Raw genomic sequence first — 17,411 nt, 5'->3', positions numbered from 1 at the left:
CTAAGCACCGTGCACTCCACGGTGGAGGAAACTTTGTGCACTTCCCCCCACCCCTAGGCCCTAATTGGATCCGGCCCATGGAGGCCCTTTTACCCACCCCTGCTTTAGATAGTCATTTTTAAGTCATTTTTAACTCCTCTGAAAACATTAAATCCTCCTCCCTTCCCACCCCTCCCCCACCACCACCACCACACACACACTTTGCTTCTGGTTATCTGTTTTTAAAACTAAGAGGAAACTGATTACACAATACACGGAAGACAATAAAAGTGTCTTTATTCAAAATATTGTCAAAAGTATGTAATTCAAAACAAAAGCCTTTCAAACTTTTTCCCCCCAAATATAGTAATCTTGGGCATTACTAGTAATAGTAGCAGTGCAAATTTTTCACACAGATAGGTGAGGGTTTTTTCTGTTGATGTCCCTTTTAAATGAAAAGAGCAATTCATCATAAAACTGCACAATAAACTTTGCTGTTCTAGTGTTTTGTATAGTACATCACATAGCCCTTATAGCTGTATTTTCATTCTGATTTAGAGCTCATGTATTTAACAAATGGGAAATAAACACTGTTTCTCAGTTTAGAACTTTAATATCATCCATAATTCCTCACTTTGCTTTCCAGTGTCTTTATTCACTCTGAAAATAGAAAATACATTTAAAAGATCCAGAAGTGCAATTAGAAGTCAGGCTTATATTCACTTATGATCAAAGTCAGGTTTGGATCCAGATGTGAAAGTATTTGGTTTAAACGTGCAATTTTTCTCTAATGTAATTTGCCAACCTCTTATAGATAGAAGCAATTTGGCTTTTATGCTGACAGCACCTTTGTGTCACATGAAATAATGTGAGAATCATGATCAGAGTGTGCATTTTTTTTCATAGGCTGACAACATAAAGAGGCAGTATATCAATAGTCCTGTTAAGAAATCCAACCCCCCCACCCCCTCCCAAACAAAACAAATCAAATGACAGTTTTTTATCTATAGATAAAGAAGCATAACAGTTTGGTCATTTCTTGTGCTGGGTAAGTTTTCAGAGGAAACTAATTAACTGTATACCCATGACATTTTCTATGCATTGAGGTGGGGGGGGGGAATCAATGTTGTGTATGCAAGGGTATGTCTACACTACCCCGCTAGTTCGAACTAGCGGGGTAATGTATGCATACCGCACTTGCTAATGAAGCCCGGGATTTGAATTTCCCGGGCTTCATTAGCATAAGCGGGGAGCCGCCATTTTTAAATCCCCGCTGCTTCGAACCCCGTGTAGCGCGGCTACACGGGGCTCGAACTAGGTAGTTCGGACTAGGGTCCTATTCCGAACTACCGTTACTCCCCGTGAAACGAGGTGTACCGGTAGTTCGGAATAGGCACCCTAGTCCGAACTACCTAGTTAGAGCCCCGTGTAGCCGCGTTACACGGGGTTCGAAGCAGCGGGGATTTAAAAATGGCGGCTCCCCGCTTATGCTAATGAAGCCCAGGAAATTCAAATCCCGGGCTTCATTAGCAAGTGCGGTATGCATACATTACCCTCCTAGTTCGAACTAGGAGGGTAGTGTAGACATACCCCAAGTTACTTATGTTCCCAAATGTTTATTTCATATGCACATATGTCCATATATATAAATAAAGGTGTGTCTAAACTACATGGCTCCGTCAGTGGAGCCATGTAGATTAGGCTGATCAGCAGAGGGAAATGAAGCTGCGATTTAAATAATTGCGGCTTCATTTAAATTTAAATGGCTGCCGCGCTGAGCCGACAAACAGCTTATCAGCTGTTTGTCGGCTCAGCGCGCTAGTCTGGACGCTCCTGCGCTGACCTGAAAGCCTTTTATCAACCTCCCCATTATGCCTCATAGGATGAGGTTTACCGGGGAGGTCGATAAAGGGCTTTCATGTTGACAGGGGAGCGTCCAGACTGCCCCGATCTGCCGACAAACAGCTGATCGGCAGAGCGGGGCAGCCATTTAAATTTAAAAGAAGCCGCGATTATTTAAATCACGGCTTCATTTCCCTTTGCCGAACAAACAAATCTACATGGCTCCGTTGACGGAGCCATGTAGTCTAGACATACCCTAAGTGTTTTGCAAGTTTTGGAATCTTGTCCCTTTGTATGTCTTCTTTCCCTCTTGCCCATTTTCCATCATGAAGGCATATTAAAATGTATTGTATTGAAAGTAATTCAGAATTTAGCAAGTTCTTGTAAAGGAAAAAAAACTCACTGTGTAATTCTTCTTCTATTTGCCAGTATATCTTATTCTAGCTGTCCTACCCTTAACTCCCCTGTTTCTCCCTTCCCCTAGCAAAATAAGCTATACTGGCAAAAGCACAGTATATATACATCTATAGTAGGAACTTTTGCTGGCAGAAACTACATTGGTCACAAGTCACCCCCCATCACACCTCTGCTAAGACAGCAAAAGTTTGTAGTATAGGCTGACCTTACTATCTTGGGAACTTAAAAATCTATGGTGACCATCTGTAGAAACCAGCCTTGCTTGTTCATTACTGCGTGTCAACTGCAATGTCCTTTTCACTACTGGCTGCAAGTGGTTATAACTGACGCAAGAACACAACTTAGAGCAAAGCCTGCTAAGTATGCTCTCTCTTTCCTAAAAATGAATCTTGAAATGATACACATACTTTCCTATGCCCTTTGGTTCAGAGGATAGTCTGGAAGATGGTAGTCTTATTAATTTAATGAAAGAGGATGACTTTTTTGCAATAGCCATTGGAAAATATCTCAAATCTGCATAAATAGTTACATTAAAATGCCAAATTAGTGTTGGCATTTAATTACAGATTGTCAGGCATGATTGAAAGAGAATTATTTTAAGCTTTATTTTTTAAAACAACCCTCTTTTCTATTTTTCTTGTCCTTCCTTCTCCCTGCATCATATTTCTCAAATAGATTTAAGTGGCAAAAGCCAAATACTGCTCATTAAAGATCATTTCCAAATTATATTAATCTTTTCCAACATATTTTCCTGCCTCACAAAGACCATCCCTTTACAAAGCATTCTTTGGCACATAATAAAATAATTTGGGGTTGCAAAGTTTCACTTTGAATTCTTGGCAGATGCTGAGCAGGTCAGATATCCAAGGAAAAGGGTGTAACTTTAAATATTTGTGAATAATTGCTTCTACAAAACTTAGTAGGCAACCAAGCACACTGTAATTTTGGCAGCTGACATAAACTGCAGCATAGCTTCTTCATGTTCTTTCTTTATATTTCCCAGGAACTATGAAAAAACTTGAAATACGGGCCCCATTTCCCCGGGGTTCTGGAAATCATTTTAATGGTTCAGTAACCCTAATCTTAATGCAAATGTAGAAGCCCTATTGTTCAGCTGATTTTCTAAAAATATATTTTGACTGCAGTTCTTATTTTATAGTGCTAATATCGTGTCCTTGTTAAGTCCTTTATGTAATCGCTAAGGTAAGTTTTCAAAAATAAGCAGGCGCTGCCAAAAAAGAAAGAGGCACTCTAGGACACATTACTCAGAGTGAAAAGAAAAAAAAAAAAAGCTCAACTTCGAGAAAAATCTGAGTCTGCAGTGAATAATAAACAAGATGCGGTTTAGGATTTGTGCCACCTTTTAACTGTCTGTTGAGGATTGCTGCATTAAAACAGAACGCATGCAGTGGCTCGAGGCAGCAGAATGATATTAACCGTGTGTAAATAGTCTCTCAGCAATACCAGGGTTCCTCCTGCAATGCCACCAATTTACACACATTTGGCTTTGTGTGAGCGTATATTCAATGCCTCCATAACAGAGACGTAATCAGAACCAAAACCCTCAATTCTGCTAGTAAATGTCATTGATAATACAAAATAGGAATGGATCAAGGAAGAAAGTAAATGATTATTGTCGGCAGTTTGGTCACTCTTGTGGGAAACATACAACATCAAAGCCCTGCTCCAGTAGAACAGCTTTACCAGGTGAGGTGAAGAGAGATTTACCACAAAATAGCCTGTAGGGCACTCACCTGTGAGGGCCGGGACCTGGCCTCCAGTCGATTTTCCAGAGCAGGAATTCCAACCAAAGTCCCCTACATCTCAAGAGAGGGTCCTACCCACTGGGCATACTGCCTCCAAACTGGTTTGTGACTCTTGTGTTTTAAAAATGACTAGAAGCAAAATGTTTTGGTTTATGGGACATGTTTTGTTTGCCCCCCCCCCCCCCAAATGGGTTTCCTCATTTCACTGGCATTTTTAGGAATTTCCAGTGCAGGTCAGATTCAACTGACATGTTTTAAAAAAAACACTTCCAGCAAACTGAAAAGTCTCTGATTAGGGTCCTGGCTTGTACTTTGCAAAAGAGCATTGATATTCCTCTTTTTCACCTTCCTGCTCCAGTAGCCCTGCATAATAATTATACTCATCCTCATTGCACATGCTTCTAATGAGTTATTCTTTCAGTGCCTGCTCCCCAAACACCCTCCCTCCAACTGGTGGCAGCAAAACTTATTTATTTCCAAGTATCCCATCACACCATTTTTTCTTCCCTCCCTTCCTTCTAGATGTAACTCTCAAGACCCAGATGTCAAACTGGGGAAAATGTTTTTCCAGCGGTTGCATCTGGGCCCTTGGCAGGCTCTGCATGCGGTTGTGCTGGCAGCTTTGGAGTTACTCAGGGTTTGGGGACACGGTTAAGCTGCAGATGGGACTGTGTGGGATGTCTTGTCCTCCTGAATGCTACTTTCTTTCGATTCACTTGTAATTCTACAGAATGCCTCTACTTTATACTTCTGAATCCTTCATGAGATTTGCACATAGGCCTATTTTATGGAAATAAAGACGGCTCTTTTAGGCTCTTATACCCAGTATTTTTTTTCTGCAGCCTGTGGTACTAGCCAACTTCCTAATACACATTCCACTCTTGCATCGTTTTTTACAACAGTTAAATTCACAGGCGTGGTGCCAGTGCTTATGCTGCTTTAAAAAATATTCATATGCACAAAATCCCTAAATTGTCAGGATCATGCCAAGCAAAGCCAGGAGTCATTTTAATACCATTTTGTAACCCTGCTCTTCTTTGTACTCTCTCTACCTATCAAATAGCTTTTAACAAAATAAATGTGCTATTTGGGGGAGATGGAAAGGAAGAACCAGGATAAGAGGTTCTGTGAAAAAGCATGATCCCAATAAATAAATTGTAAAAATCTTGACTAGCTTAGAGCTGGTTATACCCTGCAAAAGAGTGTGGCAAATACTCATTTATATTCCAGGTGGCTGTTTGGCTTGACAGAATTTGCTTTCCTCTTTTCCGCTCCTCATTTTTATCAAATGTAACAATCCACTGGTGAGATGATCTGTGTAGGATGAACTGACTTCTAGATCTAAAAGCACCAACCTTTACTGCTTTAGCTAATGGACTAGGATCACTGGTTTTGGAGCAGTAGCAGCCACACAAACCTCCATATATGGTTTCGCTACTAAAGGGGAACAAATCGCCTTGTTAGTATGGGTTATTTATAAACATTTGTGGGAATGGGGTTTTCTTCCCCAATGTTTGAAGAATGATGACTGCCCTTCATACAAACACCTGGGTTTTTTGGCTGTCACTTTTCTATTCAGTAGATACAATGCACAGTTTGGTGGTCATAATTCCTTGTTCTCTGTGTCAGCCAGTCAGGGATGAGTTACAATGCTGAGGTGATAAAGTGGTTATCATTATTATGGTGAATAATCATTATAGTGAACAGTTTGCAAAAAAATCTAGATGCTAAAACTTGTTTTTATAACCGATTCAAAAGTGGTGGTAAATAAATTGAGTCTGTTCTGCAATAGTTCAAAACTCAGCAAATTACCATAAGAACATAAGAATGGTCGTACTGGGTCAGATCAAAGGTCCAGCTACCCCAGTATCCTGTCTGCTGACAGTGGCCAATACCAGATGCCCCAGGGGGAACACAACAGGTAGTCATTACCTGATCCCTCTCTTGTCACCCAGTCAGCTCCAACCAGGACTCCTACAATGGCAGGCCTGACTGGTAATGTTTCAGAAGCTGCTGCTTCCAACGAGCTGTTGCATACAGTACACCCATTGGAATGCAGCAGAAGGTACAATAGCTGCTCTAAGATAAGATAGTAATGCACACAAGATAGCTATTCACAGAGTTAACAGAATCAGGAAGAGCAAGGAGCTCTTAATGTATGTCAGCTACTTGAATTTGTGATTGCTAGAACAGCTAGGACAGATAATACTGAACAGCACCTCATTTATGTATGTTTATAAGTAAAAATCCTTAATTTACAAATCATCTAAGACCTAAATCCACAGAAGGGAGGGAATTCTCACTTAGGCTATGTCTAGACTGCAGAATTTTTCTTTTGGTATCCCTGTATTCCTCATTTTCTGAAGAAGAAGGGATGTTTCAAAAGAGGAGGTTTTCCCGACATTTGGCCCCATGTAGACGGGCCAAATGTCGGAAAAGCCTCTTTTGAAAAAACAAGCAGAAAAAAGGTACGCAAATTGCAAATCACAATTTTCATGTCTTTTTCCGAAAAAACCGACAGTGTAGAGATAGCCTTAGATAGCCATGACAGCCAAACTGTGTCCCCCATTGTGTCTGTGTTTTGGAAATGCATTGCTCTTATTCCGAAAGTGTGCTAGGTGCATTACAGGCAATTAATATGACAAGAGCATTATCCCAAAGACCTTGCAATGTGGACAATTTACAGGATTCATTAAAAAGGCAACAGCTAATTGACATACCTGGCTCCCTTTAATATTGCACACAAAAACTGTTTTTAAAAGTAACATATTCAGTGGGAAAATGTGCAACCAATTTAGAGGGAAATTAGGGTTTTTCTCAGTTGCTGTGAATGAAACAAAATTCATGCATGTTACAAAGTAGTTAGACATATATTTTTGATGTGAATTAGGGAATATGTATTGTTTAAGAGTAGCCCTTCTAATAATATTTTTGTGTGTTGTCTTTGAAATTCTGTTTCCTTTTTATTAATTCTAAGCCCATGATCATGTCCTTCATCAAATTATTTTTCAAAGCTCAGTTCTTGCTTGATTCCTACAAGACATCAGCTAACTAATAGTGACTATATTAAGGAGCTGCTGTGTCTTTTAATAGGTATATAATGTATGTATATATTGTACACATTTTGATTATTTACCTTTTAACAATGTAGCAAAAAAAATTAAAAGAGTTGGACACCATTCCCATGGGTCTGTTTTCTGGAAGCAAACAATCATAACAAAATAATGAATTGGAATGTGTCACTCACAGATGACAAGCCAGTTCAGTTGGGAGGAGGAAAGGAGGAATGAAAGTAGCGTGAGGTATCATATTCCCTCTCCCTCTCCATGTGACTGTTTTTACTTCTTTATTGATAGCAACTATCTACAACCTATTATCATGTGTCGGTGTAGGAAGTAGGAATTAGCACAATGGAATCCCACTTCCTTGGTAGTAACTGAATACAAATTAATAATAATTAGTGGAACAATATGGAATTACTGCAATGATGGAAATTAAACATAGTTGATGGGAAATAATGCACATGGATACACAGTACTTGTCTACGCCACAGTGTTAGGTTGACGCGAGCCAGCTTTATGTTGACCTAACTATGGAAGTGTCTACACTTAAATTTTGCTCCTGCTGATGTAAATGCCCCTCTACACCAACTTACTAACTCCACTTCCATGAGCAGTGAGGAAGTGCACAGCTCGCACAATGAAAAAAGTGTAGACATGCGCAAGTGATGTAGTTACTGTGGCAGCTGTATGCCAATGCAAGCTAGGTAGACTTAAATTCATAGCATTGACTCATTCAGAATTTAAGTGGCCTTAATTTGGTTTAGTGCAGTTTAACTAATCCATTCTAATTTTACACATTGGATTATTTTTTCCGGAGTGTCACCGTGTAAACAAGCCCACAGATTCAACATCTTTTCTTCCCTGCTTTATTCAGTACTATTACAGTGTTTCTCGTTTCAGTCAATTACAAATTCACATTGTTCCCATCAAATCATATCTACCATTTGTAGAGAACATTCTGTCTCTGCTCTGCCTCTCCCCAACTGCCTCTACAGTCACCAGAGGGGTGGCGTTCCAGCTTCTGGCTCCTTAATGTGGGTTTATGAACCTTAGAAGAGGGGCCAAGTTAACCCCATGTAACATGACCATTTAAATAGCTAACCTTTGAAACTTGCCTTTGTTTAATGGAGATCATCTCTGTGTATGGCTGAAATATAGAAAGATACAATTCTGCTATATAATACTGCACACAGACATCAAAGACATCTGATGACATCTGGTAACCATGAAAGCAAAGCTCAGTGATTTACAATGTCATTGGAACCCTGACGTGTGCAGCTTCATTCAATTTTGCTGTTGTGTGAGTTACACTTCAAAAGCATATAGTGTACAAAATGTCCATTTCCTAATGATTTTATAAAATGATGCTGGAGACGTACAGGAATATAGGAGAATTTTTTTCTTTTTTAAAATATGCCGTTTAATGTCAATATTGTTCAAATGGGAGTCTGACATCAAACATTGTTCAATCAGCCAACCTTTGTTTGATAGATTTCTTGGTTTTCATGCCGCAATCTTGTTTGTTAAAATGTTAGGAAAGCAGTCCTTTAAAACAGCTTATGCTCAAAAGATTAAGTATTGCCTGTCAGTGTTGCCCTAGCCATGCCTGTTTTGTTTAGCTGTCTTGCAGTTGCTTGTAATGGTATGTTACATAAACATCTGCAGAGATCCTATGCGTTCATTTAAGCTAGAAGCTAAACATCTGTTTTTAAATCCGTCTCTCAAATCCATCCCCCTATATAATATTTTCAGGATGTAACATGAAAAATTGCAGTTGTCTGTATTAATGTGACTGTTGTATGCAGAATAAGTGCATTTTCATGTTCGAGCAGGTGATGATGAGTTAGCAGCCTTCTATAATATGTCATATCCCTCAGTACTGAGCACGATGATTAGCTGCAGGCCCAAAGTATAGCCTACTGTCTGCTAGGCCAAGATGTAACTCTCAATCTGCCAGCAGCCAGCTAAGAAGGGGATGCAATAACAGGTGCAAAAGTACAGTTAAAATGATTCGTAGGGTATAGTTAGACTTGTAGCTTAACATCTGTTGCTGCAGTAGTTTGGTGGTTTGGCATTTAAATGGCACCAGTCCTTTGATTTAGCCAGACACCACTTACAAAAGCCTTACCTGTCAGGATCACAGAGTAACTGCTGTCTGAACTTTTATGCTTCTTGACCCACAGTGTAATTGCCTGATTGCTCTCCATTTGTGAGTGCCTGAGTAGGTTGGCCATGAAATCAACGATACCATTCTGAAAAGAGCCAACTTTAAAAAAGAATATTAGAATGTGCTTAAAATAAAACAGAACCTGTTTGGGCAGATAGTCACGCACCATCGCTATGGAGATTTCAGTGTTAAGCAACTCTGAAATCAGGGCTCTGGATACACTTCTGCACCGGCTAACTGTGTTCACTTTATTATTCTTAGTGTACTTATCTTTGCACCAGCTAGAAACGCGCTTTGCACATTTGACAGAATAAATTAGAACAAATCCTTGCCCGGCAGAGTTTACAATATAATTTGACTGGGAGGTTGGGCAACAAATAACAGAAGGAAGGGCTGGACCAAGTAATGAAGAACCAGGACATTTCTCATTTCCGTTCTTTTCTTCACCGGAGGGATGTTAAATATTGCTTAATTGAATAATCAATTAACCTCATGAATTCTTATGGTTTAGTTGACTATTCCCTAGGGGTGTAGTCCCTAGGGGTGAGGACAGCTCCACTCCCAAGGAACCCCTTGCCACTCTGCACTGCTGCTGCTGTATCAGAGGCAGCAGCGCGGGGTGCCAAACGGAAGCTGGTCTGTGAGGGACAGAGCTAGCCCAAGCTACAGGCTGACCGGGCTACCGCCTGGGGTGCCCCATTGTAGGGGGCACCACGCGGGGCTACCGAGACAGGTGGGGGCGGGGCCACGCATGCGCTGGGTGCCTGGTGCAGCGCCGCGCATGTATCGGGGGTGGGGCCATGCATGTGCCGGGCACCCAGCGGCGGGGCCGCGCACGTGTCACACTCCCGGGGGTGGCACCGCACTCCCGGAGCCCAGGGCACACTAATGGCTCAGGCCAGCCCTGGTGCGGGAAACCAGTTTAAAAACCAGCTCCCCTCGTGTACCGGCTGCCTGTTGCCCCATGCTGCTACCTCTGATCCAGCAGCAGAGCAGGGTGGCAGCAGCCTCTCTCTGAGGGGCATCTGAGTTCCCGGAGCCGGCGCGAGTCAGAACTGAGCCAAGCTGCTCTCTTGGCTCCTAATACACTATAAATGCAGAGTCGCAGGGGGGATAGGTCCTGGACCCAGCGCAAGCCAGGACTGAGTGGGGGGTGTTGGCCACCCTGCTACATAATGTGATGGGGGGGGGGAGATGCATGTAGTCTATACCAGTGTTTCTCAACCAGTGGTACGAATACCTTTAGGAGTACTCAAGAGAAGTCTGGGCGGGGGGGGAGGGGTACATCAAAACAACTGAAATTTGGAGAAAACTGAATTTTTGTTTTAAGTTTTACAGCGTTTTATTATTTTTGTACTTTTTACACCCAAAAATTTCATCACCCGCCCTGCTATGATTAAGTTGTTTAAACAAATGTGTTGCAATGGTAGGAAAAAAATTGTATGTCTGTAAACTGTAGGTACTGGGGGTATTTATAATTTTTTTTTTAAAGGGATACTTTATAAACAAAAAAAAGGTTGAGAAACTGGTCTATAGCATTAACCTATAAGCTTTTGTATCATATAATTGACGACACTATTACATCTCTGCTTAACCCACTGTTCTTTTTCAGAATAAGACTTATAGCCAGATCTGGATCTCTTCCGCATACATGTTGATGGGCAGAGTGGGCACCCTGTGGAGACAGCAGCATAAGTCAAGATGTGGGGAAGGGAAAACAACTAACAGAAGGGAGGAGGGGGAGGAAAGGAGAGGAACTTTAAGAAGCAAATATTTCAGTTTCAGTGGGTGTGTGGTAGAGGCGGCTGAGGAGATTGTATTTCTGAGTTTGGTTTTGCTACTGATCCAAGTAACTGGAATAGTTGGATTGGTTGCCAAAATAATCTTTCAAAGGAAGAGCAAGAGAGCATCCCTCCTAAAATTCTGGAATAACTCTATAATCACCTCCCCTCTCCCCTCTCCACCCCCCCCCCCCCCCCCCCAGAGTTGGACAGAGCATTGATGTGTGTGGGGGGGAGAGGGGAAATCCCGTAACGGACAAAACTATAAATTAAACCGCTGTTGACAGAGGGAAGAGGTGTAGTTATATATATAACGGAAGTATTTTCATTTGAGAGCTGCTGTTCTCTTCTCCCACATGTCTAGTCAGTGGAGAGTGTGAGGGTTTTCCTGTTAGAGACATGGCAATGGTGGTTTCCTCAGTGCTTTTAATGTTAGATTAATGCTCTGGAGACAACATAGTGATAAATGGGTTCCTACAGTTATATCTACATCCTGTTCTCCCTTCCCCCTCCCGCATGTATACTCACATGTACAGTCCAGGTCGTAACGCTTGTTCTTACACAAAGCCACAGTTCTGACTAGTTTCCCCTCATGATTAAACTGCTGCTCCTTCTTTCAAAGCTTAGCCGCTAAGCCCTTTAATTTGAGATGCAGGGTGCTTTATTATCAGCTGTTTCCTAGGAAGATGACAAAGACGAAATGGGGACGAGAAAGGCTTAGGGTTAACAGAGAAAGTGGTGCCAGTGAATTGGCTTGTCATCTGTGATGTGATACATTCCAATTCATTATTTTTGCTATTACTGATCACTTCCAGAAAACAGATCTATGAGACTGGCCTCCCTCTTTCTGTTGTTGTTTCATGTTATAATGACTAAGCTCTGCGTGTCAGATTATAGCCAGTAATCAGAGCTGTGGGCAGAGAATTGAGTATTTCTTATCTTCTGGAAGAGAATGGCTCCCCTGTGTGAGCTGCAAGGATGTCTAGGCCAGAAGCAACCTGTGCATTGATAGAGATTTAAGTGTTTGCCTTTTGAAAAGCTTGATACTAAATTAGAGAGGAAACAGACAATTTGAGTCTTTTTTTCTTTTTTTTTTTACTACCTACCATGAGCCACGAGCATGAATGGTTTTAATGGGTATATTTTTGCTTCCATGCTGGTCATGTGGGCTTTTCATTTCCGTATAATTTTTGTTTACAAATGAAATGTGGTGGGAGGGGAAGGGAAGAAGAAACAGTCAGATGGCTCTTTTAACCTAACTGACCCAGTCCAATCAAACTGCATTTTTCCATTTATGTGTCAGTGCCTTTCACAGTTTTAAACAATATATTTTTAGACTGAAAAAGGTGCCTATCACATTGATGAGCTCAGATTTCATATCATGGCTTCCTTTCCTGCTTTCAGGTTTCTCCCATTCGGCCTTTACCTTTGGTATTGAAAGCCACATTAGTCAATCCAACATCAATGGAACACTAGTGCCACCTGCTGCCCTCATCTCTATTCTTCAGAAAGGCCTGCAGTATGTGGAGGCTGAGATCAGCATCAATGAAGTAAGTACCACAAGCAGGATGTGCACTTTTTGCAATCTACAAACGTGCTAGGAGTTGGCATACAAAATCACACATTTTTGGTTAAACTCAACAGGTCAGGTGAACATGAGGCAGCTACTCGGGTGTCTGGAGATCCGCTTCATTTCAATTCATCTCGCCCCAGCATTCAAAAAGGCTCTAAAATACTTTCCATTTGCAATTATCGCTTAGTGGATTTTCTTTACAATACTGAAATGGGTTTTTTTTATGTTACTGAGCTCTAAGTAAAAAAGTTAAATATGCAGGGAGACTTATGTTGCATAAGAAAATATATGTGCATTTTTTTTAAAAAAAGTGTTTCTGTTTTCAAAATCACAGAAGCAATCAGTGGGGAAAGTCTGCATTGTATCTTAAAACTTTGATTATATGCACTGTTAGCAGAGAGGACAACCAGCGAGCCTTAGGGGCCTGATCCAAAATCCACAAAGTCCATGGAAAAATTCCCATTGATTTCAATCAGCTTTTGGATCAAGCCCTAAAAAAGACTAGGGATGTGAAAGGTTAACCAGTTAACTGGCAAGGATCACCCTTCATGGGTGATACTTACCAATTCTAGTTAATCGGTGGGGGCTGTAGTATCTCCCCGCCCACCATGGGCAGGAGGCTGTTCCAGCCCTGCAGGATCCACTGCGGACAGAGGCTACTCTGGACACAGTGGGGGGGAAAGGAAGCCCCTCTTAATTGGTTTTACATTTTACATCTCTAAAAAAGGCAACATATGATCAAATGGTCTGACTGAGCAAGACACCGGAATCAAGGCATTCCCTGAATTCTAATCCTGGTGGCAAGTTCCCAACCAGATAGACTCAGTGACACAAAGAAACTATACAGGAAAGTCCAGTAGTTCTGCGCTGCCTAACTTAATAACACGATGCCACAGCAAAAGGAAATGAGATGATCCAGGTCTTCCTGTATTACACAATATTCACCATGGATACTTTTAATTAAGATCTTGATTCTAAATAATAATTTCCTTTGTGTACATCCATTCTCCCACCTCATGCACCTTAGGCATGGAAAATCCATTATAATACCCAAACTAATAAATATTTTAAGAAATCAGGAAGGGGAACATATTTACCTCTGCATGTCAGGTAATACATGGGGAGTGGGAATCTTTAATATACATTAATTCATATGAAAGCTGTGATCTCTTTTGGCTGTAAAATATTAATACCTGAGCAGTAGGGGGAAGAACAAAAGGACGGGAAAAAAGAAGGTGAAGACCTTGTATTCTATGTACAGCACTTATTTTTAGAGCAGTGGTTCTCAAAGTGCAGTCTGCAGACCACTAATGGTCCACGGCCACCTCCCAGGTGGTCCGTGGCTTGAGCTCAGCCCTCTCTTCCCCCACACAACGTAAGATATGACAGGCTCTCATGGGGGCTTGTCCATGTCCCCTTACCTCAGATGAGGCGGCCAGCCCCATCTTGTTCTTTGTGCTCAAAGTCTGCAGCAGCCTCGAGCCTCTTGTCACCTCTCTACTCCGGTCACCATGTCGCTGGGATTTGGCCCGGAATCAGGATTCTCAAGTGAGGAGCTGACCCTGTGCTTCCCCTTGCACTGCACCTGCTGCGTTGGGGACCTGCCCGGCCTGTGTACTCTGCTAGAGGGCACCCCGCTCTGATCTTGCCGTCCATCCATTGGGCTGCCAGGGCTTAGACTATGAGTGTCTGCCTGTAGGGGAATGTGGAACACAGAGGGCTCACAAGAGGGTTTGTCCTGTCCCCCTAACAGAGCCAGCGGCCACCTCGGCATCCTGCCGTCATTTTCTCCCTCTCCAGTTCCTGCTTGTTCAGCAGCGGCCAAGTAAAAGGACATGCAACATAGCAGTGGCTGTGTTTGATCTTGTGGTCTCCCCGTCCAGGGTATTCAAAGTTGCAGTTGGTAAAATGTTCACAGATGAGAGTGTTCAGTGGGAAGAGATCAGCTCTAAATAAAACCTGAAAGGTGGTTCAAGTGAGAAGCAGCAGTTCTTGGGGGCTGGCCAGAGAAGACTCGGATGATCACACGGTTCAGCATGTGAAAAAAGGGAGGGAGACAATGGAAGAATTGAAAACCGTGAGCAATAAGGAGGTTACGTGTTTTTAAAGGCATCTCCAAGGCTGGAACTATCATGCTCATGTCCACAAGACAGCTTAAAAAACATTTATTCTGCAAATCAGGCAGCAGGCTTTTGTGTGGAGGCTTCACACAAACTTCTTCTCTGAAAACAATTCTGATTTTTCAGTGGTCTTTCTTCACCTCCTCCCTCCCCTGCATGCCCTCCACGCGGGAAGCCGAGCTGGTGCTGCAGCTACACGGGCTCCCTGCTGCATGGGGAAGGAGAGGCTGAGCTCCCTCCCCCTCCCCACCCTGCTGAGGGAATGCAAGGGGGCATAAAGCCCTTTTGCCCAGACCCCCACAATATAATCCCTCTCACTCCCATCCCCCACCAAGACCATGCACCCCCCAGCTTGCTCCGATAACCTCCCATGCTCCTGCACCCTACCTCCTGGCTAGAAAACCTACCCCCAGCCTGCTCTTGCATCCTCCCCCCAACCAGACAGCCTACCACAAGCTCCGTCCTTCACCCTCCTTTGCTCCTGCACCCTCCCTCTTGGCTAAACACCCTACCCCCAGCCTGCTTGTGCACTCTTCCTTGCTTCTGCGCCCTGCCGCCTCGCCAGACCTCTACCCCCACCCTGCTCCTGCATCCACCATTGCTCCTGCTCCCTGCCCCTGGCCAGATACCCTACTCCCAGCCTGCTTCTGTACCCTACCTCCCACCTAGACCTTGCAACATCTTCCCATTCTGCACCCTACCTTCCTCCCAGTTTCTACACCCCCATCCCTTTCCCACTCACTGGCCGCCCTGTCCCGCACACTGAATCCCTCATTTTTGTCCCCACCCCAGAACCTAAGGGGGTCCATAAATGCACTAACTCTGGAACCCCAGAAAAGTAAATCTGGCCTATGGGAAGTCCTGAACCTCAGTCCTCCATGTCCCTTCCCCACACCCTGTGGGGCTTGAGCACCAGAAGAGTGAGGTGTCTTAGTTGGGGGCCACATCAGTGATGGTTCGGGGTTTTTAGAGGAGTTCTTTTGCTCCTCACTTGTGTGGTCTCCAACTGATTTTTCTGTGTGTCACTGGCCCTCAACTCAAAAAGTTTCCCCACCCCTGCCATAAATAAACAAAACATTGAAACCTTTTGTGTTGAACATAATTGTTGTACTTTATTTAAAATGTGGTTTCATAAGCTAACATGAGAAAGTTAAAACACTTCATCTGTGTAATAATTTAAATAAAACCATTCTTTCTAGCTGCAGCACTAGCAAAATGGCTTGGGTGTAATTTTGTAATTAGTGGTGGGCTTCCATTAGCAACTGGTGGTCCACACAAAGGTTTACACTGAGACAAGTGGTCCATGGGCAAAAAGTTTGAGAACCACTGGTGTAGAGGTAAAATTTAATATTTGTTTTACTCTCTGAATGGAACAAGTCATATTTAGGAATGATCATTCTTTAATATAAAAGCAGTGGCATTTGAGATTAATGCTAAATTATACTTTGATGTATTTTTAATTATAAAGCACCCTTCAGGATTTATCTTGATTTTCTGCCACTTGATACTTTGCCCTAATGTTGCAATTGGATGCAGGTGGGTGGACTCTTGCACCTGTGGACATCACAACTGACAGACCATTTGGCCTAGGTGCTGATGCAAGAGTCATTCCAAGTAGAACTAATTTCAGGATCTCTGCCCAAATTGAGAAAATGCTCTAAAAACATGTTTACTGTCACTAGATTTATGGTGCTTTGTATACTTTTTAAAAAACACTGATCATCACATTTTGCGGGCTTCGGTGTGTTTTGACTTATTCAGATGGAATACACAAATTATGAATTCGCTCATTATGAATTATCTTGTCCAGTTGTGACATTTAATAAGTTTATCTCCAATTTCATGTCCCTTAATATAATTGTGATTTATCACAATTGCAAATACAATTTTTTCACCTTTATTGCAACGAGTTGTTCTTGCACTTCATGCTTAAAAGCACACACAAAGACACTGTTTGGAAATGATCAGAAGACAGAACATGGTGGGAACTGGAAGCATTTCCTTGCCAATTGTGCCATTCAAAGAAAGTTAGAGGTAGACCGAACATGCCTCAGAATTTTCTTTCCTACCAGGAGTGATCACCTATCTTTGCTAGCGGTTGTTCTAAAATGAAGGAGCTTACAATCCAAAATCCAGTGAAGGCAGAAAGCAATCAGTATGCGCCTTCTCTAATGTGTGCGCAGAAATGTCTCCATCTTAGGCTAGCATGCCTGCTGCACTGTATTGGACCTGCCAAGGACTCCCCTACACTGTGAGGAATCCTCAGGTCTTTACCTGCAACAGCTTTTGAGTCCCTTATCTCCTTTCTGGCACACAGTTAGGGCTCAGATTCTAAAATTTTGTGTACAGTAATGGGCCTGAGTTTTATATTCTAGCTTCATTTTTATGCCTGCAATTATGCTACCATATATGTCAAAGTATCCAGCTGTAATCAGCAAGTATTTAATATTTCCTACATCTACAGTAATGACCATAATTATGCCCACAATATTCTGCGTGCAAAAAAAGAAGCCTGATTAAGGCTGTTGTGAAAGTCAATGGGAGCTTTTCTATTGCCTTCAATAAATATAGGACCAAGCCCTGTATGCCCTCAGTTAAAAGTTTCATATGTCACACTGTTCAAGGAAACAGCACCTGTATTTCCCTTCAGTGCTTCAACAAGGGCACCCACTTTCAGGCTTCCAGCTCCCCAACTGTCTCTCCC

At 42.4% G+C, this 17,411-nt stretch overlaps 1 protein-coding gene across 5 annotated transcripts in view; it reads left to right on the top strand.

Annotated features, from left to right (window-relative positions):
- Window positions 1–17,411, top strand: part of TBL1X (transducin beta like 1 X-linked) — a 287,997-nt gene that overhangs the window by 232,061 nt on the left and 38,525 nt on the right. For all 5 annotated transcript variants that reach the window (XM_075915224.2, XM_075915214.2, XM_075915234.2 and 2 more), the window contains one exon: window positions 12,419–12,564. In XM_075915224.2, the coding sequence (XP_075771339.1) occupies window positions 12,419–12,564 (146 nt within the window). The remainder of the gene's footprint in view (window positions 1–12,418; window positions 12,565–17,411) is intronic.

This window comes from Pelodiscus sinensis, chromosome 1 (genome assembly GCF_052426305.1).
Source record: "Pelodiscus sinensis isolate ZL-2025 chromosome 1, ASM5242630v1, whole genome shotgun sequence".
In the NCBI taxonomy this organism is placed as follows: Eukaryota; Metazoa; Chordata; order Testudines; family Trionychidae; genus Pelodiscus; species Pelodiscus sinensis.
Note: the sequence above shows the minus strand (reverse complement) of the source record. Positions and strands in the feature narration are given on the sequence as shown.